A 24,835-nucleotide genomic window follows, 5' to 3' on the forward strand; every position below is an offset into this window, starting at 1 on the left:
GGAAATGATAAACAGTGAGGCTGACCAGAGGAGCAGGGGTCATGTGAAAGCCTCATATCCCCAATTAATAAGTTTGTACTTTATTCTAAAGGGAATGTAAGTTTTCTTACACTTCAGAAAAACAATTCTGGATGAAAGATAATTGGGAACAAAGTAGGGATGATCACTGGAGACAACTGAGATTTCTGCTAGAAGTATTGATTTAGGAATCTAATGCAGTAAATGAAGAACAAAAACAGAAGTAAAGATGGCAAGAAATGGACAGATCTGAGAGATATTAAGGAGGTTCTTCGTAATTATTAAAAATGATTTGATTTCCTCTGAGAATAATGAAGAAGATGGTCTTGAACAAATCTTTGAAACAAATTGTTTTAAGCCATTACAACTTTATTCCTTTTAACCTAAAATTGGAAGAGAAAACAATACCTTCCTGTAGTATCAGGCTAAGAAATGTATGTGAATTTTAAAAATCTGGTCAACAGTTGGATATTTTAATTAAGGGAAGCACTAAAAATTAATTATTTTAAATCAACAAATTCCTTGTAGCAAAAAAGTGGGGGGACTTCAAAATGTAAAGGATCACCTTCAAAACAGAAACAACACACGAAAATCAACTTTGTGTTGCTAGCTTATATTTCCAATATATTAATCTAAGTATATCAAACTGTTATAAATCTATAGGATACAGACTTGACCAAAGGTATACAATTTATATTGTACAATTATTTAAACCACCTCAATTAAATGACCAGATGGGTTTTGACATTACCTGAAATTTTAGAGGATATTATAGTGCTCCAACGTAATACTAACTTCAGTACAGAAAATGTTGAATTCAGCTCATTAGTCTGAACTGTTCATCATTATTTGCTCTTACTCCACTTACCTTTTTCCAGTGAAAGTGATACTTCTCCCTCTCTTCCTCCCTACCTCTCTTTTTTCCATGGAGAACACTGAAATGAACTCTAGAATTCCTGGGAGACAGGTATATAATCATTTAGTAAAAGGAAAGTGGTACCTACCCTTGTCGGTCCTTGCACATTCTGTTAACTCTTTCCCATTGGAAATCGAGCCGTGAGAGAGCTTCCTGTAGCCTCGCCTTTTCCATCGGTGTGGCACTTTGCAATGCTGCTGCCTTCTTATTGTGAATAACGTCAATCCGACCTGAGATTTGTTGCAGGCTGTCTTTTATATTCTGTAATATTGAAATTTTAAAGCAAGTCAAAAATGATTCAGCTATCTATGGAAAGAGAAGAAAGGAAATTTATCAACCCCCAAAGTAACTAATGGTCTTGCATTTTTAATCTATTGACTTTTAAAAGTCATTAGCCCTGAAGCCCAGTGATTTCAACATGCCCAACTTCAATGGGTAATTCACAGTCCTCATCTTGATACAGATGATCACTCACTCCCTCCATCTTAAAACTCTATCTTCATTTGACTTCTGTAACCTGAATTTTTCTGGTTTTTCCTCCACCTTCTTGCCCACTGCTTCTCAGTCTCCTTTACAGAATCCTTTCCCTCTTACTAATCTCTTAATATTGGAGTGCTCTAGCTTAGTTCTGACACTTCTTTCCTTGTCTATCTATATTACCTCTTATTTGCTCCCATGACTGTAAATAATCTCTATATGACAGTGACTCTCAAACTTACATCTCCAGCCCTGACCTCAACTCTGAAATCCAGACTCACAAATCTAAGTACTTTCTTGACACCTGGATGTCTCATGAGCATCTCAACCTTAGCATAACCACATTCTGAACTGCATCCCCGTATCCTTCTCTTCCCATGGTTTTCTCTCCTTTGGTAAATGACATATCAATTGATAGTTATTCAGGCTGACAATCTTGGAATCATCCTTGATCTTTCTTTTTTAATCTCCAGTATTCAAATTGTTGGACAATCCTGTTGGCTCTACTTCTAGAACATGTCCAGAATCTGACCACTTCTCGTTATCTCCCTCACTATTGCTCTGATGATATGCTATCCTTATATCTCACCTAGATTATCACAATAGCTACCTAAATGATCCTCCTGCTTCCAGTCTTGCCCCTCTCCCACTCAATTCTCCACACAACAGCCAAAGAAATTCTTATAAAACATAAATCAAATCATATTACTTCTCTTCTCAAAACCCTCCAATGGCTCCTCATCAAACCCATTGTCTTTTTTTTTTTTTTGGCCCAGATGCCCGGCTTGTGGGATCTTAGTTCCCCGACAAGGGATTGAACCCGCGCCCTGCAGTGGAAGCGACGAGTCCTAACCACTGGACCGCCAGAGAATTCCCAACCAATTGTCTTTATCATGGCCTACAAATCTCTACATAACTTGGCTGTACACTGCCTGACATTCTAATCTTATTTTTTCCTTAGTCTCTTCCAAGTACACACCATTTCAGCCTCATTAGCCTCTTTGTGTTCCTTCAGTATGGCGAGCATGCTCTTGCTTAAAGGTTTCTGCATTTGCTGTTCTCTCTGCCAAAAATACTCTTTCCCTCCAAGACACTTATATGGCTGTTTTCCTCACTTCTTTCTCATCTCAGAAGAGCCTTATCTACTGTTCCATTTTAAGTAGCAACCCCAACTTCTCTGTATTCCCTGTATTGTTCATTTTTCTTCATGGCACTTATGACTAGCATGAAATTATACAACTACTGGTTTCTCTACGTCACTAGACTAGATCCTATGAGTGCAGGGATGTTATCTGTCTTGCTCTATATTGGGTTTCCAGAGCTCAAACCTGTGCCTGGCACATGGTAGGTACCCAGTGCATTTGTGTTGAATAAGTGAAAGTATCTCAAAATTTAACTCCATGATTTTAAAATCTAGATTATATTTAAGGGGAAAAAACACAATGCCGTTTTGTAATAAAAAACTTTAAAAATATTAATGTTCAAAAAATGCTAAAAACTTACATATTTGTTTAGTCTTACAAGTGTGAATTTGGTTATTCTGCTCATCTGAATTGTCAAAGACAAGTCAATTGAGTAAACATTTATTGAGCTCTTTCATGTACAAGGACCAATACAGGGAAAGCAAAGGTAGGTGAAGCACAGTTTAATTTGTTTCGAAGAAGTTTTACATTGATCTTATTGAGGTAGTAAGGGAGGATGTGGTTTGGAAACTGAAGGAAACAATTATAGTTTAGAAGTCCCAGTTAAATGATGAGAAATTATTTGATGAGTGGTCTAAGTGGTACCAAATCTTTTCTCAAAGTTCAGAAAAGGAATGAATCGGTTCTGAGCTCGGAAGATGGCGGAAGAGTAAGACACGGAGATCACGTTCCTCCCAACAGATGCATCAGAAATACATCTACACGTGGAACTGCTCCTACAGAACACCCACTGAACGCTGGCAGAAGACCTCAGACCTCCCAAAAGGCAAGAAACTCCCCACGTACCTGGGTAGGGCAAAAGAAAAAAGAAAAAAACAAGGACAAAAGCATAGGGACAAGATCTGCACCAGTGGGAGGGAGCCGTGAAGGAGGGAAGCTTTCCACACACTAGGAAGCCCCTTCGCGGGCGGAGACGGCGGGTGGCGGAGGGGGGAAGCTTCGGAGCCACGGAGGAGAGCGCAGCCACAGGGGTGCGGAGGGCAAAGCGGAGAGATTCCCGCACCGAGGATCGGTGCCGACCAGCACTCACCAGCCCGAGAGCCTTGCCTGCTCACCGGCCAGGGCGGGCGGAGGCTGGGAGCTGAGGCTTGGGCTTCGGTCGGATCGCAGGGAGAGGACTGGGGTTGGCTGCGTGAACACAGCCTGAAGGGGTTAGTGCGCCACAGCTAGCCGGGAGGGAGTCTGGGAAAAGGTCTGGAGCTGCCGAAGAGGCAAGAGACTTTTTCTTGCCTCTTTGTTTCCTGGTGCGCGAGGAGAGGGGATTCAGAGCGCCGCCTAAACGAGCTCCAGAGACGGGCGCGAGCCGCGGCTATCAGTACGGACCACAGAGACGGGCATGAGACGCTAAGGCCGCTGCTGCCGCCACCAAGAAGCCTGTGTGCGAGCACAGCTCACTCTCCACGCCTCCCCTCCCGGGAGCCTGTGCAGCCCGCCACTGCCAGGGTCCCGTGATCCAGGGACAACTTCCCCGGGAGAACACACGGCGTGCCTCAGGCTGCTGCAACGTCATGCCGGCCTCTGCCGCCGCAGGCTCGCCCCGCCTCCGTACCCCTCCCTCCCCCTGTGGCCTGAGTGAGCCAGAGCCCCCGAGTCAGCTGCTCCTTTAACCCCGTCCCGTCTGAGCGGGGAACTGATGCCCTCAGGCGACCTACACGCAGAGGCGGGTCCAAACCCAAAGTTGAACCCCGGAAGCTGTGCGAACAAAGGAGAGAAAGGGAAATTTCTCCCAGCAGCCTCAGGAGCAGCGGATTAAATCTCCACAATCAACTCGATATACCCTGCATCTGTGGAATACCTGAATAGACAACGAATCATCCCAAATTGAGGAGGCGGAGTTTGGGAGTTTTCCTCTTTTTGTGAGTGTGTATGTGTATGCTTCTGTGTGAGACTTTGTCTGTATAGCTTTGCTTTCACCATTTGTCCTAGGGTTCTGTCTGCCCGTTTTTTTGTTGTTGTTTTTTTTTTTTACTTTTTAAAATTTTTTTCTTAATAATTATTTCTTATTTTAATAACTTTATTTTATTTTCTTACTTTATTTTATCCTCTTTCTTTCTTTCTTTCTTTCTTTCTATTTTTTCTCCCTTTTATTCTGAGCCATGTGGAGGACAGGCTCTTGGTGCTCCAGCCAGGTGTCAGGACTGTGCCTCTGAGGTGGGAGAGCCAAGTTCAGGACACTGGTCCACAAGAGACCTCCCAGCTCCACATAATACCAAATGGAGAAAATCTCCCAGAGATCTCCATCTCAACACCAAGACCCAGCTCCACTCAACGACCAGCAAGCTACAGTGCTGGATACCCTAGGCCAAACAACTAGCAAGACAGGAACACAGCCCCATCCATTAGCAGAGAGGCTGCCTAAAATCACAATAAGGCCACAGACACCCCAAAATACACCACCAGACGTGGATGTGCCCACCAGAAAGACAAGATCCAGCCTCATCCACCAGAGCTCAGGCACTAGTTCCCTCCACCAGGAAGCCTACACAAGCCACTGAACCAACCTTAGCCACTGGGGACAGACATCAAAAACAACGGGAACTACGAACCTGCAGCCTGTGAAAAGGAGACCCCAAACACAGTAAGATAAGCAAAATGAGAAGACGGAGAAGCACACAGCAGATGAAGGAGCAAGGTAAAAACCCACCAGACCTAACAAATGAAGAGGAAATAGGCAGTCAACCTGAAAAAGAATTCAGAATAATGATAGTAAAGATGATCCAAAATCTTGGAAATAGAATAGACAAAATGCAAGAAGCATTTAATAAGGACCTAGAAGAACTAAAGAGGAAACAAGCAATGATGAACAACACAATAATTGAAATTAAAAATACTCTAGAAGGGATCAATAGCAGAATAACTGAGGCAGAAGAACGGATAAGTGACCTGGAAGATAAAATCGTGGAAATAACTACTGCAGAGCAGAATAAAGAAAAAAGAATGAAAAGAACTGAGGACAGTCTCAGAGACCTGTGGGACAATATTAAATGCACCAACATTCGAATTATAGGGGTCCCAGAAGAAGAAGAGAATAAGAAAGGGACTGAGAAAATATATGAAGAGATTATAGTTGAAAACTTCCCTAATATGGGAAAGGAAATAGTTAATCAAGTCCAGGAAGCACAGAGAGTTCCATACAGGATAAATCCAAGGAGAAACACGCCAAGACACATATTAATCAAACTATCAGAAATTAAACACAAAGAAAACATATTAAAAGCAGCAAGGGAAAAACAACAAATAACACACAAGGGAATCCCCATAAGGTTAAAAGCTGATCTTTCAGCGGAAACTCTGCAACCAGAAGGGAGTGGCAGGACATATTTAAAGTGATGAAGGAGAAAAACCTACAACCAAGATTACCCAGCAAGGATCTCATTCAGATTTGATGGAGAAATTAAAACCTTTACAGACAAGCAAAAGCTGAGAGAGTTCAGCACCACCAAACCAGCTTTACAACAAATGCTAAAGGAACTTCTCTAGGCAAGAAACACAAGAGAAGGAAAACACCTACAATAACAAACCCAAAACAATTAAGAAAATGGGAATAGGAACATACATGTCGATAATTACCTTAAATGTAAATGGATTAAATGCTCCCACCAAAAGACACAGACTGGCTGAATGGATACAAAAATAAGACCTGTATATATGCTGTCTACAAGAGACCCACTTCAGACCGAGGGACACATACAGACTGAAAGTGAGGGGACTGTAAAAGATATTCCATGCAAATGGAAATCAGAAGAAAGCTGGAGTAGCAATTCTCATATCAGACAAAATAGACCTTAAAATAAAGACTATTACAAGAGAAAAAGAAGGACACTACATAATGATCAAGGGATCAATCCAAGAAGAAGATATAACAATTGTAAATATTTATGCACCCAACATAGGAGCACCTCAATACATAAGGCAAATACTAACAGCCATAAAAGGGGAAATCGACAGTAACACAATCATAGTAGGGGACTTTAACACCCCACTTTCACCAATGGACAGATCATCCAAAATGAAAAGAAATAAGGAAACACAAGCTTCAAATGATACATTAAACAAGATGGACTTAATTGATATTTATAGGACATTCCATCCAAAAACAACAGAATACACTTTCTTCTCAAGTGCTCATGGAACATTCTCCAGGATAGATCATATCTTGGGTCACAAATCTAGCCTTGGTAAATTTAAGAAAACTGAAATCGGATCAAGTATCTTTTCCGACCACAATGCTATGAGACTAGATATCAATTATAGGAAAAGATCTGTAAAAAATACAAACACATGTAGGCTAAACAATACACTACTTAATAACGAAGTGATCACTGAAGAAATCAAAGAGGAAATCAAAAAATACCTAGAAACAAATGACAATGGAGACATGATGACCCAAAACCTATGGGATGCAGCAAAAGCAGTTCTAAGAGGGAAGTTTAGAGCAATACAATCCTACCTTAAGAAACAGGAAACATCTCAAATAAACAACCTAACCTTGCACCTAAAGCAATTAGAGAAAGAAGAACAAAACCCCCCAAAGTTAGCAGAAGGAAAGAAATCATAAAGATCAGATCAGAAATAAATGAAAAAGAAATGAAGGAAACGAAAGCAAAGATCAATAAAACTAAAAGCTGGTTCTTTGAGAAGATAAACAAAATTGATAAAGCATTACTCAGACTCATCAAGAAAAAAAAGAAGACTCAAATCAATAGAATTAGAAATGAAAAAGGAGAAGTAACAACTGACACTGCAGAAATACAAAGGATCATGAGAGATTACTACAAGCAACTCTATGCCAATAAAATGGACAACCTGGAAGAAATGGACAAATTCTTAAAAATGCACAACTTTTCCAGACTGAACCAGGAAGATATAGAAAATATGAACAGACAAATCACAAGCACTGAAATTGAAACTGGGATTAAAAATCTTCCAACAAACAAAAGTCCAGGACCAGATGGCTTCACAGGTGAATTCTATCAAACATTTAGAGAAGAGCTAACACCTATCCTTCTCAAACTCTTCCAAAATATAGCAGAGGGAGGAACACTCCCAAACTCATTCTACGAGGCCACCATCACCCTGATACCAAAACCAGACAAAGATGTCACAAAGAGAGAAAACTACAGGCCAATATCACTGATGAACATAGATGCAAAAATCCTCAACAAAATACTAGCAAACAGAATCCAACAGCACATTAAAAGGATCATACACCATGATCAAGTGGGGTTTATTCCAGGAATGCAAGGATTCTTCAATATACGCAAATCAATCAACGTGATACACCATATTAACAAATTTAAAGAGAAAAACCATATGATCATCTCAATAGATGCAGAGAAAGCTTTTGACAAAATTCAACACCGATTTATGATAAAAACCCTGCAGAAAGTAGGCATAGAGGGAACTTTCCTCAAAATAATAAAGGCCATATATGACAAACCCACAGCCAACATCGTCCTCAATGGTGAAAAACTGAAACCATTTCCACTGAGATCAGGAACAAGACAAGGTTGCCCACTCTCACCACTCTTTTTTTTTTTTTTTTTTTTTTAGCTGTGTTGGGTTTTCATTTCTGTGCGAGGGCTTTCCCTAGTTGTGGCGAGCGGGGGCCACTCTTCATCGTGGTGCGCAGGCCTCTCACTATCATGGCCTCTCTTGGTGCGGAGCACAGGCTCCAGATGTGCAGGCTCAGTAGTTGTGGCTCACGGGCCCAGTCGCTCCGCAGCATGTGGGATTTTCCCAGACCAGGGCTCGAACCCGTGTCCCCTGCATTAGCAGGCGGATTCTCAACCACTGTACCACCAGGGAAGCCCTCACCACTCTTATTCAACATAGTTTTGGAAGTTTTAGCCACAGCAATCAGAGAAGAAAAAGAAATAAAAGGAATCCAAATCGGAAAAGAAGAAGTAAAACTGTCACTGTTTGCAGATGACATGATACTATACATAGAGAATCCTAAAGATGCTACCAGAAAACTACTAGAGCTAATCCATGAATTTGGTAAAGTAGCAGGATACAAAATTAATGCACAGAAATCTCTGGCATTCCTATACACTAATGATGAAAAACCTGAAAGTGAAATTAAGAAAACACTCCCATTTACCATTGCAACAAAAAGAATACAATATCTAGGAATAAACCTAGCTAAGGAGACAAAAGACCTGTATGCAGAAAATTATAAGACACTGATGAAAGAAATTAAAGATGATACAAATAGATGGAGAGGTATACCATGTTCTTGGTTTGGAAGAATCAACATAGTGAAAACGATTCTACTACCCAAAGCAATCTACAGATTCAATGCAATCCCTATCAAACTACCACTGTCATTTTTCACAGAACTAGAACAAAAAATTTCACAATTTGTATGGAAACACAAAAGACCCCGAATAGCCAAAGCAATCTTGAGAACGAAAAATGGAGCTGGAGGAATCAGGCTCCTGGACTTCAGACTATATTACAAAGCTACAGTAATCAAGACAGTATGGTACTGGCACAAAAACAGAAATATAGATCAATAGAACAGGATAGAAAGCCCAAAGATAAACCCATGCACTTATGGTCACTTTATCTTTGATAAAGGAGGCAAGCATATACAGTGGAGAAAAGACAGCCTCTTCAATAAGTGGTGATGGGAAATCTGGACAGTTACATGTAAAAGTATGAAATTAGAACACTCCCTAACACCATACACAAAAATAAACGCAAAATGGATTCGAGACCTAAATGTAAGGCCAGACACCATCAAACTCTTAGAGGAAAACATAGGCAGAACACTCTATGACATAAATCACAGCAAGATCCTTTTTGACCCAGCTCCTAGAGAAATGGAAATAAAAACAAAAATAAACAAATGGGACCTAATGAAACTTAAAAGCTTTTGCACAGCAAAGGAAACCATAAACAAGATGAAAAGACAACCCTCAGAATGGGAGAAAATATTTGCAAATGAAGCAACTGACAAAGGATTAATCTTCAAAATTTACAAGCAGCTCATGCAGCTCAATAACAACAAAACAAACAACCCAATCCAAAAATGGGCAGAAGACCTAAATAGACATTTCTCCAAAGAATATATACAGATTGCCAACAAACACATGAAAGAATGCTCAACATCATTAATCATTAGAGAAATGCAAATCAAAACTACAATGAGATATCATCTCACAGCAGTCAGAATGGCCATCATCAAAAAATCTAGAAACAATAAATGCTGGAAAGGGTGTGGAGAAAAGGGAACCCTCTTGCACTGTTGGTGGGAATGTAAATTGATACAGCCACTATGGAGAACAGTATGGAGGTTCCTTAAAAAACTACAAATAGAACTACCATACGACCCAGCAATCCCACTACTGGGCATATACCCTGAGAAAACCATAATTCAAAAAGAGTCATGTACCAAAATGTTCATTGCAGCTCTATTTACAATAGCCAGGACATGGAAGCAACCTAAGTGTCCATCAACAGATGAATGGATAAAGAAGATGTGGCACATATATACAATGGAATATTACTCAGTCATAAAAAGAAACGAAATTGAGTTATTTGTAGTGAGGTGGATGGACCTAGAGTCTGTCATACAGAGTGAAGTAAGTCAGAAAGAGAAAAACAAATACCGTATACTAACACATATATATGGAATCTAAGAAAAAAATAAAAATTTTAAAAAAAGTTCATGAAGAACCTAGGGGTAAGATGGGAATAAAGACACAGACCTACTAGAGCATGCACCTGAGGATACGGGGAGGGGGAAGAGTAAGCTGTGACGAAGTGAGAGAGTGGCATGGACATATATACACTACCAAATGTAAAATAGATAGCCAGTGGGAAGTAGCCGCATAGCACAGGGAGATCAGCTAGGTGGTTTGTGACCACCTAGAGGGGTGGGATAGGGAGTGTGGGAGGGAGGGAGACGCACGAGGGAAGAGATATGGGAACATATGTATAACTGATTCACTTTGTTATAAAGCAGAAACTAACACACAATTGTAAAGCAATTATACTCCAATAAAGATGTTAAAAAAAAAAAGGAATGAATCATATATCATATATGGTCACAAGCCAAGGAAAGGGCTCATAAAGGAAGTGCAATTTGGGGTAGACACAGCTGAGTAGTTGAAGTGGAAAGGACATCATACTTAGTAGGTAATACACATGCAAAGATAGGGAACATGAGTAGCCGTATACGACTGACTTTTCAGAAATGTACAGGATCAGGGAAGATGGGTCAGGAAACAGAGGCTGGAGGTGATTAATAATGTGCTTTAAAATACTGCATGCAATTCAGTAGGCAGTGGGGAACCATGACGTGTGTGTGTGTGTGTGTGTGTGTGTGTGTGTGTGTGTATGAATTTCAAATATATACAAAAGCAGAAAAGGAAAAAAAGGAAAATAGTACAAACAGCCCCCATGAGCCCATTATCCAGTGCCAACACTTATGAAAACATGGACAATTTTGTTGCATTGTATTTCCACCCATTCACCTCCTCAACTGGATTATTTTGAAACAAATTGATATAATATTTTATCCATAAATACTTCAGCATGTTTCCAATATACATGAATTCTTTTCAAGGAAAGTACACATAATACCATATCCTACATCTAAAAACTTTAAAGTGTTATTAATGTAATCAAATATCTAGTTGTCCTTCATAATTGAGTTGAATTGAGAAAGTTGTTTAGGAAGGAAACTTGGCAGAACTCAGTGACTGTGTTGGGTGAAGAAGAGGAAAGACTTGAATAACTCTCAGGTTTCTGGCCTGAACATCCGGATGAATACTGATATCTGAGTAAAAGGATTTCAGATGGATGAACAGGTTCTGTGTGCGCATGCATATGTGTGTATGTGTGTGTGTGTGTGTGTGTGTGTGTGTGTGTGTGTGTAAGTGATGATTTCCTTCTGGACACAATCATGTTATGAAGCCTTTGGGTTGTCAGACAATAGACATTCAATAGGCAGTTGGCAACAGACTTTGAGAATATGAATGAGACGGCAAATATCGTTGGGCCATACGTATTCTCACATTTCCACACGCCTGGCCTTTCTGCGCAAAGAACATTGGCATCTGGGTTAGAGGATAATTGAATAGCAAACATACCTTGGTGTTTAGATTAGTGCATTTTTCCAGGGAGACTCAGAAGCTTATCTTTCTTGGATCCCTTTGCTTACATTCCAACTTACATTCTGAGGATAACAGACCTAGACCTTCCCCTCTCTCTGGAGAGGATGTGTTTACATTCCAGAGCAAAGGTCTCTCTCTGTTTGTCTCTCTCTTCCTGCCTCTCTCTCCCCTCACCCACCCAAGTCCCTCCATGTCTGTCTTTCTGTCTGTCTGTCTCTATCAGATGTGCCAACTCCTTTATATAAGCTCCGATGTTTATAATGTTGGGGTTGCTCTCCTGTACATCTGGCCCTCAGTGCACGTCTCATGGGAATTTGAGTAATTAGTGACGTGTTCTCTGACCCAGAGATCACATGCTTCCTGTCAGGATAAATAAATACAGTTGACCCTTGAATAAAATGAGGGTTAATCTGTGTATAATTTACAGTTGGCCCTCCACATCTGTGGTTCCTCCACATCCACGGATTCACCCAACCATGGATTGTACAGCACTGTGGTATTTACTGTGGAAAAATATCCACATGTAAGTAGATCCATGAAGTTCAAACCCATGTTGTTCAAGGGTGAACTGTATAAATATAAAAACTTAACAGGTATCAATAAAACGAACATATTTGCTGACTTGCAGGCAAAATTGGGGAGGTTCAACCATGTGTGAGATGGAGACTAGGCTAAATAGGGGGTGCCTGTTGCTAAGCCTGCAGCTTCCCAGAAGGCCGGCTCTGAAGCAAACTCCACCAGTCAGATTGGGCAGCAGGAGAGAAGTCATGGGTAGATCTTAGGGAGCTTTCTTGACTCATTCTAAGACTTCATGACTGTGGTGCATGAGGACTTGTCTTGGGGGAAGATTAATCTATAGAATCTTCTGAGGATATAGATAATGTCGGTTGTAAGGGGCAAAAGTCAATGCTTACAATGGGACCCTGAGGAAAGCAGCTGTGTTCCCAGGTCTGCAAATCAGCTAGACACAATGGTTATGGGTGATGTGAATGAATTTCAGAGACAGAGAGAGAGAGATTGTTTATAAAATTCCAAGGTGTTGTCTTCAAGTCCATGAACACCTTGCAAATAGAAGGTTTCATTATTTTTCTGTTAAGCAACTCAATTTAACTCTGTGGTCAGAATATGTATCTAACAAGTATTACCATGTGAGGGAAAGGAAGGCATGCCAACACAGAAATATCCTGTGAGATTCCTTATCTGGAGAAATGCAGGTTAAAATTGTCTTCTGCCAGTGTTACAGAATTGCTAGTCAGTGGAATATAGTAGGTGTTGTTTCATTACAGGAGAGATGGTCAAATTGCTCAGAAACTTTTGTTAGAGTGAAAGCGTGAGAAGAAAATTTGCCTAAGGATGACCCTTTGTGGAAAGCAGAGGTCGAGGTTGGAGATGAATATGTCCGAAGAGTAGATCTCATCAGATCTTGGAGAAGAACCAGAAGAGTAAAATATTTTAAAACTAAAGGGAGAATGAATATCAGGAAGGAGGGAGGGAGGGAGCCACCAACAAGTCAAATGCATCTAGGAACAGGAGTAAAAAGTCAACTGTGGATATTTAGGAGGTGACTGGTGATCTTATCAAGAGCAATCTCAGCATACTGAAAGAATGGAAATGTAAATCTGGACAGAGAAGACTGTCTTCCACTGTCAACCTCTTTCACTACAAAACTGAAAATAGCTTAGTACTACACTATGGTTTGCTTTATTTGACATAAGACACTTCTTTATGGAGGAAAAGTTTACTACTAATAAAAACAAAACTGAGAATATAACAAAAATTTTAAAAAAGACAGAATGTCTGGTATATGTTATCAATGTCCTAGAAGTCCCTTCACTCAAGCAAACCTCTTATATTCGTTCTTTCTTTTATCCACCTGGCAAAATTTCATTACCATCTCCTGATGGCTCTGAGCCTAGAGTCTTGGGTGGAATATTTAGGGCTACCCCACTAGCTGGATTAGGTCAGGTGCACCAGCATGACTTCTTTTCTGCTTCTGTTAACTCTGCTGACCTGGACAGCCTGACAAAATGACCTTTGCCAGTGCTTGCACTGGCTCAACTCCTGTTGATGTGAGTCACGGACTCCATGTTAACGTGGCTGCCAGCCCAAGGGCAAAATTCCAGAACTCTGACAAGTGCTCCACTTGATACCAAGCATCCAGCTGACTGACATGCTGATTACTGAAATTCACACTGGGGCAACCAGCACCATTTGCCCGTGTGTTGGGAGCCCAAACACTTAAAATGAATAGCTGTAATTTCCTAAAGGGGTAAAGGGGTAAAATTCAAGAGAAGGGAAGGAGGATCTTCCCCACTGGTCTAAAAGTAATCCATTCATGGCTTTCGTGAGGGGTGTGTGTGAGAGAATATATAGTCTCTCTCTGATGATTTGAGTTTGCAAAGCTTCCTGATTTTAATCCAAATCTCTGGAGAGTTCCCCGTTCTCTGGAGAGTGATGGAATTGCTCAGAATCAAGTTATGAACAGTTTTAGCAATGCTGGGCAGCATGTTGCAAAGGCAAGAAAACTTTCTATCTTAAATGAGAAAAGCAAAAAGCAAAAACTGGGGCAGGAGATGCCATACTCCCTGAATATCTAGATAATAGCTCCTTGGTGCATTCTCAGAGAATGCTGTCAAAATTGGCTGGAGTCCAGGAAATCCTTTTTAAAGCCCCTACACATACTCTTGTCCCTGAGGCACTGCACACAGAAAAATGGTATATGCACCAAAGAAAATTCTGTAGCAGTTTCCATAGTTTAAAGTCAGAGATGAGATCTTTTATAGCTTTTTACTATTTTAGTTTGTCTAGAAATAAGTGATCTTTATAGTTTCTGACCCTCTGAAAATGAAACCACAGTCACTGTAGTTGCTATGGTGATAGAAAAATCCCTAGGATCACTACAGAGTACATTATTTCCATTTCTCTCTCTGAAATAGTTCCTTACCTTACCTGAAAATATGATGGCAAAATGAGGAAGCACACACTTTTTAGTCAACTTCCTTCTTGATATTGACATGCACCTATGAAATGACCTCCCCACTCCCCATTTCAATTCTGTGAGATGTTTATTTGTTAGTCACTCTTCCTGGAAATGGAAATTTCAATTTCTGGGAGGCACGCATACATGAGTCTATATAATTTAAGTCCTTGATATTTCAAAATAGCATCCTTTCCACTCTGGTTCACAGAATCAAATAAGGTAAATGAGACCCTTATTTATACACTTTTAATTGAGAAAATTTTGATAGTGAAGCAACTTTCACAACTGAAAGATGAAGTCCAGATATGTACAATAAGGGAAAACAGAAGACTATGAACTATACTGCTTTAACTCACATTTCGAGGTGAAAAGCCTGTTGTTTAAAGAAGAGCTCATTGATAACACAGTCATAATAATATAGGCCTCAGCTTTGAGATAAATAATATTTAGAAATGTGGGTTTCCCTTTAAGAAGAGAATCAGTTTTTTAAGGGGATTCATAACACAAACAATTTGAACCTATAAGTACTTTGTTGATTCAAGTGTTATGTAATAAGTGTCTTTAATGAGCTAAAAAAGAGTAACTAAGACTACAGACAATTGATCTAGGGAACCAAACAAGGCACCTGTTTGCCAACTAATCAGGCTGAGATAAAGGTCTCAAGTAACTCTTAACTAGGCTCTGTTCTCTATCATAAGGGGCATATTTCTGCTGCTCAGTTTTTCTTCCTTTTAATGTAAAGCAACAACTACTCCCTTGCTGTCAGAATGTTTCACTACAGAGCATGCCTTTACCCACTTAAATGGTAAATCTATTTATATGAATGTCAAACTAGATACTGTAGAAAGTGAACAGGGCTGGAGTAGGAGACAGTGTTATCTGATAAATTGAATGTATTATTAATCACTTCTGATGAAAATAAACTTAAACAAGAACTGAGTGAATTTTTAATGTCTTTTCTTACTTATAGTAAGTTGTTTTATAATTACTCTGGAAAGTGCCTATATGATTTCTGTTTCTAAAAGTGCTATTTAAAAATAGCATATTGCTGTTGTGCCTTCTCTGTAATCTATAACTTATAGGTATCCTTCGTCCTGTTTTATACCAAGAAGCAAGCTCAAACACAGGTTCCTGAGTTTAAAACTCTTACTGAGGTAAGATTTGAAATAATAGGTCGATCATAGGATGTGTATACAAACCTTAATCTGAAATTCTGTCTTCTATTTTAAAGTTTGTAACAAAATATTTAGAAATTATTTATAAAATATTTACTTCAAATTTTGCAAGTGTTCCCTTAGTAAAAGTGTTTCCATAAGAAAAAAAAGCTATCTTAAAATTGAAACAATATAGTTTCAGATACATAACAAACTAAGCTAAAATATAAGATAATATGAAATTGATTGTCTAAGTGTATTTTCCCCAAAAACTGACTTCCATATTTCAATTATATTCTGGCTTGAAGTATACTGAATTTCATTTAAAAACTGTAAAATTGCTTTCTAGTGATTCTTCAGCTTTTATGTCCCAAAATGACTCATGTGAGCAGATGGCTATAAACACCTATAATTCACATTTTTGTTTACCATATTTACTTCTTGAAGAAAATTTCTATTTGGTTCACTAAAAGCTTCTTCATCACATCTTCTCCCACCTCTGCACCATTCAGTACTGTTAAGCATAGCCTTCACCACACAGCCCTGGTCTCTGTAGTCCTACCAAGTTCTGCTAGGCCTCAGGTTTCTCTCCACTTCTCTGAGAGCTATAGCTCTGTCTTCATTCATTAACTCAACAAATATCTGTTGAAAACTTACCATGTGCCAGATACAGTCTAGGTACTGGGGATATGACAGTGAGCCAGAAAGACAAAGTCCTCCTTTTTCTGTTAGCCCACAAGCACTTTGCTGTACCTTTTAGCAGAGTCGATCATTCAACGGCTGATTCCCTACATCTGCCGATGCCCACTATTGGACACTATTAGTGAATCTATAGAACCATCTTGACATCTTGCCTATCCCGTTTTCCACCTCCACCAATAAGATCCAATTGTATCAAGGTGATATTTAGATTGTGGGAGTGGCTGAGATTGTCCACAGAGGCGGGGTTAGAGGAAAGAGGGCTGGGAAAGGAACATCAGAAAAACCCATATTTTGCGAGCAAGTGTGGAAGAAGAACTAACGAATGATTCCTAAATTTATATCTCTAATTGAGATGATCTCCTGAACTTTGACTTATATATATCCAGTATATCCAATATGTCTCTTGATATCCACATGGATGTGTAATAAACATCTTAAACTTAACACATCAAAACTAAACTTACACTCAACCTTGCACCCTAACCTGATACTCCTGCCGTTTTCCGCATGATACAGTTAATGGCAGCTCCATTGCCCCAATTGTTCATGCCAAAATTCTTAGTGTTATCCTTGAATCCTCTCTCTACCAACCCACATGCAACTGGCCACCAAATCCTATGGGCTCTACCTTGAGAATGTATTCATAACTTAACCCCCCTGCCACTCTCATCCAAACCATCATCTCCAGCTTGGATAGTTCTGAATATGGGTATAATAACAGTGCTTTCCTAATAGGATTGCTGTGGTGACCATACAAGCTATCACAAGTAAAGAATTTAGAATGGGTCCTGGCATATAATAAATCAGCAGTAGCCAAATGCCACTTATAGTCAAAGCATGAATATTTCAAAGGCTTTATCGTCTATAAAATTATTCTCAGTTTCTGCTTTCTACATTGCTTTCTCCTCTTCACAAATTCAGTTACACTCATGCCTTATACTATGTATTTTGGCTATATTATGTCTCTCCTACTTTTATTACGTTCTAACTTGTTTGTGTAACTCTGACATGTGTATTCAATTAATGTTACAAATTACCAGAGCACAGGGATCACATCTTCTATTTCTCTTTTAGAGAGTTAAACACAGTATTCGAGGCTCAATACATATGTGTTAATTTGAAGTGAAAAGTTGAGTTGAAGCTCTGAATCTTAACTTGCTTATGAAAATCAATTTGAATGGAACCACTGAACCTTTAAGGTTTGTTACATTGTTCTTGAACCGTTGCAGACATCCATTCAGGACTGAACAGATGTTGTGAGTGCTTCAGTCATCTCCCTGTTCATTCTGTTTTACTTTTACTGGTTATTTAGCTGTTAGAGTAAATAGTGCAATAACAGTCCATCTGTATTTCCTGGCCAAGCTTCTCCATGGTTACCTCACAGTACCTCAGATACCTAACAACAGACAAAGTCCTTCATTTAGAATTATGCCTAGTTCCCCAGATGTCACAGAGCACCAGTGAGAACAAAAAGAAAAATGCAAAACCTGCACTTCACTGTTCCAACTGTTCCCCAAAGACAACAATCCTAGCCATCAGCACCAACTAAACGAAAAATGATTTCATAAATCCTTTTGTGATAGGTACATTTTGCATTACGTTGTGCACATTGTCAAAATCATTTTACAAAAAAAAATCTTGATAGAAAAACTGGCTCTTGCACATAGCAAAGGAGAATTGTGTAGAAGCAAATGCTTTTCTCATCATTCAAAATTAGATATACGGTACTCTATGTTTCCAAATATTTTAGAACCAGGACATGCTTTTAAGTCTCGTGTAACTGAGCAAAGGAGGGGCACATAGATTTTATGGAGAAAAATTCTATGGCAATACAGTAATCCAGGGAAACCTAAAAAAGTGATTACCGCTGAGGAATGGGATTGAAAAATGTGGACAGGATGCTTTTCTTTCTTCTTTTCACTTTATACTATTTTATCCTACTTAAATATACAATCATGAGCATCTTATTATTTTGATAAAGAATGGAAAATCTGGGCTTCCCTGGTGGCGCAGTGGTTGAGAATCTGCCTGCCAATGCAGGGGACACGGGTTCAAGCCCTGGTTTGGGAAGATCCCACATGCTGCGGAGCAACTAGGCCCGTGAGCCACAATTACTGAGCCTGCGCATCCGGAGCCTGTGCTCCACAACAAGAGAGGCCGCGATAGTGAGAGGCCCGTGCACTGCGATGAAGAGTGGCCCCCGCTTGCCGCAACTAGAGAAAGCCCTCGCACAGAAACGAAGACCCAACACAACCAAAAATAAATAAATAAATAAGCCAACACCTTTAAAAAAAAAAAAAAGAATGGAAAATCTAATATGTGTGATCAAGCAAGTTTACAGATAACTACTATACACAACTGAATGCAATTAAGTCTGTACAAATTAATACAAATGACAGTACACTATTTTGGAAAAAAAAAGGAAACATATTTGGTAGTATTTTGCCCATTTTATAAATGATTAATGCTGTTGACACTGGGAGAACATGCTTTCTATCATAGCGTTTTACATATGGGATAGAAAAGCAAAACCACTGTTTCATGTAATTGTTCTGAACCTAAACGCACAAATTTAAGAAAACTAACAAACAACAAAACAAAACATGTTATAGGAAAGGGATCTTAACACTCTACCTCCTTTCTTTATCTTTTTGGAAACCCCAGAGATTTCCCTAATGGTGAGAACATCTTTTTGCCTCAGGTTTGGAAAACTCAATTTGGGAATTTGTAGTAGTTGGTATCCATTAATTAAAGTGATTTACAATACATAGTTCTTGATTTTTTCCTTGGCTGTTTAATTACATGCATTAGGATTCAGAAACAAGCAGACGGGTAAAAGTCATTGTATTAGACTGAGCTATATGCAATTGCCAATGTTTGAACATTTTGACTCACATAATGTCAATTCATAAGGTTCAACTGAATGTTATTAAAGTATCAACATGCTCATGACTACCATTTTAAGCAAGAAAATTGATACAGATCAGCTTTTTTAAATGGCAAAAGAAAAACAACAACAAAATAACAAAAATAAGTCTCATAATTCCAAGGAAAAAAGAAAAAAAAACACTATTGATTAAAGTATCCTTCACTTAGAGCTTCAATGCTTTAAAAGAGTTTAAGTCACGGTTCTGAACTCAGAACAAAGGATTCTAAATTACTGAAATAGAATTAGGAAAAAAATGAATTCAACATATTTCAATGAAAAATAAAACTCCACATAAAACAAAAATGACAACAACAAACTAAAAAATAGCATCCTATTCTTGGTAAAAGCCATGGAGCATGGAAACGTGGAACGATTTAGAGCCTGCATCCTCAAGAGAAATATTAAAAAATGAGTTGTTCATTTGGCACCTAAAATTAATAGAAGAATGAAAAATTTTACCCCTGAATAAGTAATACTTAGCTTTGGAAATATAGTAAATATGATTGAAAGTAAGTAAGATTCTCTAACCAAAGTTTTTGTCAAAAGCAAATGTTTTTTAGTCTATATGCATTCTCTTCTTTTACTTTTTTTTAAAAATTAATTTATTTATTTTATATTTATTTTTGGCTGTGTTGGGTCTTCGTTTCTGTGCGAGGGCTTTCTCCAGTTGCGGTGAGCGGGGGCCACTCTTCATTGCGGCGCGCGGGCCTCTCACTGTCGCGGCCTCTCCCGTTGCGGAGCACAGGCTCCAGACGCGCAGGCTCAGTAGTCGTGGCTCACGGGCTTAGTTGTTCCGCGGCATGTGGGATCTTCCCAGACCAGGGCTCGAACCCGTGTGCCCTGCATTGTCAGGAAGATTCTTAACCACTGTGCCACCAGGGAAGCCCTACTTTTTTTTTTAACTTTAAACTTTTTTTTTTTAACCTTTAGGCTACTTGCCAAATCTGGAAATAACTTTATGTATATTTTATGCTATTATTAACATTTTACTTAAAGTTTTTTTTACATTTAAGTATGCAATTTTATGTTTCACCACATTATTTTTAAAATTTATTTATTTATTTTTGGCTGTGCTGTGTCTTTGCTGCTGCGCGTGGGCTTTCTCTAGTTGCGGCAAGCGGGCTTCTCATTGCAGTGGCTTCTCTTGTTGCAGAGCACGGGCTCTAGGCATGCGGGCTTCAGTAGTTGTGGCATGTGGGCTCAGTAGTTGTGGCTTGCGGGCTCTAGAGTGCAGGCTCAGTAGTTGTGGCACACGGGCTCAGTTGCTCCGCAGCATGTGGGATCTTCCCGGACCAGGGCTCGAACCCATGTCCCCTGAATTGGCAGGCAGATTCTTAACCACTGCACCACCAGGGAAGCCCTCACCACATTCTTAAAGGCAATTTGTTTGCAGGATTATTTACATGGAAATTTAATTTACAATAATTTTTAAGACTTTGGATATATGATGAAGTAATACGGGTTTTGCAAAATTGGAAATTTATATAATTATACATTTTTTACAAGAATTTTTCTATATAATCCTACATGATTTCACTTTATCTTCACAATATTACTGCTGAGTAGGCTGGGACAGGTATTATCATTGATCTAATTTCAAAGTTAAAAACACTGAGACATAGAAATTTTATGTGGCTTGCCCAGGACACAACTATTAAGAGTCAGATTCGGTGTCTAAATTTAAGTCTTTTATGTTCAAATCCAGTGCCTTGCCAACCACTCTAGCCTATTGTTTGCCATAACCATATAATGCAAGCCAAGTGATTAGGAAAAATATTACTAATATTTTAATTATTTGTGGGTTTCTTGCCACACACTTTCATAAATGATTGGTTTAAAATTCAGTGTGTACAAACCTAGAGCAAATTTCTCCATGCTGGTATATATGCTTAGTTTGTTAGAATTCACACATCTGGATGATTTAACTCAATGAGTTTGGATATAATGTAAAAGAGGCTAATTTTGTTTCTTTTTTTAAATTAAAAAAATCATTTTTTATTCTTGGAACTAGTAGATTAACATTGTTCTGTCCTCTTCAATGACAGACTCATACCTGGATTTACCAGACTGTCATCCATTCATTCAACAGATGTCCATTGAGTGCCTATTAGTGGTAGGTACCGTCCTAGGAGTTGGAGATATAGTGGTGAACAACACAGACAAGATATTTTTTCTTCCTAGTGGTTATGTGTATGATGGATGTTGGTCACCAGAGGGAACAAGTCAGAAGGAGTAGATGGCTCATTTGCAAACCACTGCAAATGGTAAAAACTGTATCCTTTGCTGTTGCTGACTCAGTATCACCGTCTTAATAAATGTAGCTCTGCAGTTAAATGGATATACATACACTTAAATGCACATATATGTGTTTTAAGAGTTATAAAATCCTGCATGACTGCTTTCACATTTTAAGAAGGCGGAAATAATAGCTTTAGGCAGTTTTAGTTAACAAAAATGCCTTGAGACCCTTTGTAACTTGGCCAACAGAAGAGCACACAACTTTCATTTCTAAGAAAAAAAGGATTAGAGAAACCCATTAGTAGCTGTTGTGACAGCAGCCATTGGGGAGTAGATCTACCTTAAAACTGAGAAAGAGAAATTGGAGCACCAAAGACTCAAACTCCAGTTCATTTTCACTCTCTGGAATTTGTCTTTATCTGACAGATGAAGGCAACATCCTATATAAATCTAATTCTTATCCACTTTATGCCCCATCTAGCTACCAGGTACTACATTAAAGACATATCAAATTGGGAAGGGTGTTCAATCAAAAGGCAGTAAAGTACTTATTAATTTTTTCTGAGCTTCTAAAGAAATTTTTTTAAAGTTATATTTAGTGGCTCTATGGTAAGGTGTCCTTTCGATTTTTTTTTCCCCTGCATTGTTTATGGCCACATGTCAAAATTACTTCCTAAATACAACTATATACTTTGGTTGAAACATTCTCCATAGGATGATGCACTGTCCTTACATAAGTAACAAATCAGTAATTATATATCACAGATCAAAAAAAATGACATCATAATTGGTCAAAGAACAGCTTGAATAGTTCATGAATAAAAGGAAAACCTCCACACAACTTAATTGCAACCTCAAAATTTCAACCAGCATCATGAATTGTAAGTTTTAACGTGGAAGTTTCTGACTTCCAGAATTTATAGGACACGAATTATCAAAATAGTCTTGCTAGGAGAATGGAAGGAGGCGGAGTGAGTCCTTAAAGTACATTTTAGCAAAGATGGGAGTAAACTGCAGCATGGGGGTCAAAGTAGGACAACTGATGGGCCTGATAAAATAATGGCTGGGAGAAAAGAATGAATAATTTCCTATAAAAGAGAGACATGTAGAAAACATAAAGGGAAACTACCAAAGTACATATAAATATGAACTATAATGCAGTAAATATCTATAATCTCTCCACTATAAGAGAAGTGAAAATTGAGGTACTATATTAATGATTTAAGTATGATTTCAATTATAGCAAATAGATTAATATTTGTAAAGTACTTCACAAATATAAATAGCAAATCAATCAAGCAAATAAAATAAATAGCAAATCAAATAAATCCCAAATCATAAAAGCAATTGAAAAAAGGAAATATATTTATAGCTGAATAAATGTGCTAATTGAAAAGCTTAAACATTGTCCAACACCATACACAAAAATAAACTCAAAATGGATTAAAGACCTAAATGTAAGACTAGATACTACAAAATTCTTAGAGGAAAACATAGGCAGAACACTCTTTGGTGTAAATTGCAGCAATATCTTTTTGGATCCACCTCCTAGAGTAATGAAAACTAACAAATTGTAACAAATGGGACCTAATTAAACTTAAAAGCTTTTGCACAGCAAAGGAAACCATAAACAAAACGAAAAGACAATCCACAGAATGGGAGAAAATATTTGCAAACGAAGCGAAGGGATTAATCTCCAAAATATACAAACAGCTCATGCAGCTCAATATAAAAACAAACAAACAAACAAACAACCCAATCAAAAAATGGGCAGAAGATCTAAATAGACATTTCTCCAAAGAAGACATACAGATGGAGAAAAAGCACATGAAAAGATGCTCAACATCACTAATTATTAGAGAAATGCAAATCAAAACTACAATGAGGTATCACCTCACACCAGTCAGAATAGCCATCATGAAAAATCTACAAGCAATAAATGCTGGAGAAGGTGTGGAGAAAAGGGAACCCTCTTACACTGTTGGTGGGAATGTAAATTGTTACAACCACTATGGAGAACAGTATGAAGGTTCCTCAAAAAACTAAAAATATTACTACCATATGATCTAGCAATCCCACTCCTGGGCATATATCTGGAGAAAACCATAATCTGAAAAGATACATGCACCCCAGTGTTTACTGCAGCACTATTTAAATAGCTAAAACGTGGAAGCAACCTAAATGTCCATCGAGAGAGGAACAGATAAAGAAGATGTGGTATATATATACAATGGACTATTACTCAGCCATAAAAAAGAATGAAATAATGCCATTTGCAGCAACATGGATGGACCTAGAGATTATCACACTAAGTGAAGTAAATTGGACAGAGAAAAGACAAATATCATATGATATCGCTTATATGTGGAAACTAAAAAAATGATACAAATGAACTTATTTACAAAACAGAAACAGATTCACCCGCTTGGAGTCACAGACTTTCACAATCACCAAAGAGGAAAGGTGGGGGGGAGGGATAAATTAGGAGTTTGGGATGAACATATACACGCTACTATATATAAAATAGGTAATCAACAAGGACCTACGGTATAGCATAGGGAACTCTACTCAATATTCTCTAATAACCTGTATGGGAACAGAACCTGAAAAAGAATGGATATATGTATATGTATGACTGAATCACTTTGCTGTACATCTGAAACTAACACAACATTATAAATCAACTATACTCCAATATAAAGTAAAAATTAAATTAAAATTTAAAAGGAAAAAGAAAAAAAAGAAAAACTTGATTTTTCTCAGAGAAATCATGAAATGACTACATTATTCCAAATGTTATAGTCCAAAATATCAGTTCTTACAATGTGGTAATACATTAATAAAAGTCATATTTTTCCATGCACCAAACTATTTGATTATAAAATTTAAGTAGAATTCAAAAAGCATTTGTAAACAAATTTTGCTTTGATACTTTATATGCTCCATGATTATTTAATTTAGAATAATTACAATATTCTTTTGTTGGAATAGTATTAAACTGGTGAAAAATCTAACCCTTTATGTAGCATGGCCCTGTATTACAATGTACACAGAAACATTAATTATTTTATTTACCTTCAGATATTTTGTTCAG

The 24,835-nt window shown here is 38.3% G+C and overlaps 1 protein-coding gene across 1 annotated transcript in view; it reads right to left on the minus strand.

Moving 5' to 3' along the window:
* Positions 1-24,835, minus strand: part of LOC118889001 (dystrophin) — a 1,535,792-nt gene that overhangs the window by 992,369 nt on the left and 518,588 nt on the right. The window contains exon 39 of the mRNA XM_036840547.1: positions 1,023-1,195. Within this exon, the coding sequence (XP_036696442.1) occupies positions 1,023-1,195 (173 nt within the window). The remainder of the gene's footprint in view (positions 1-1,022; positions 1,196-24,835) is intronic.

This window comes from Balaenoptera musculus, chromosome X, assembly GCF_009873245.2.
Source record: "Balaenoptera musculus isolate JJ_BM4_2016_0621 chromosome X, mBalMus1.pri.v3, whole genome shotgun sequence".
NCBI classification, from domain to species: domain Eukaryota; kingdom Metazoa; phylum Chordata; class Mammalia; order Artiodactyla; family Balaenopteridae; genus Balaenoptera; species Balaenoptera musculus.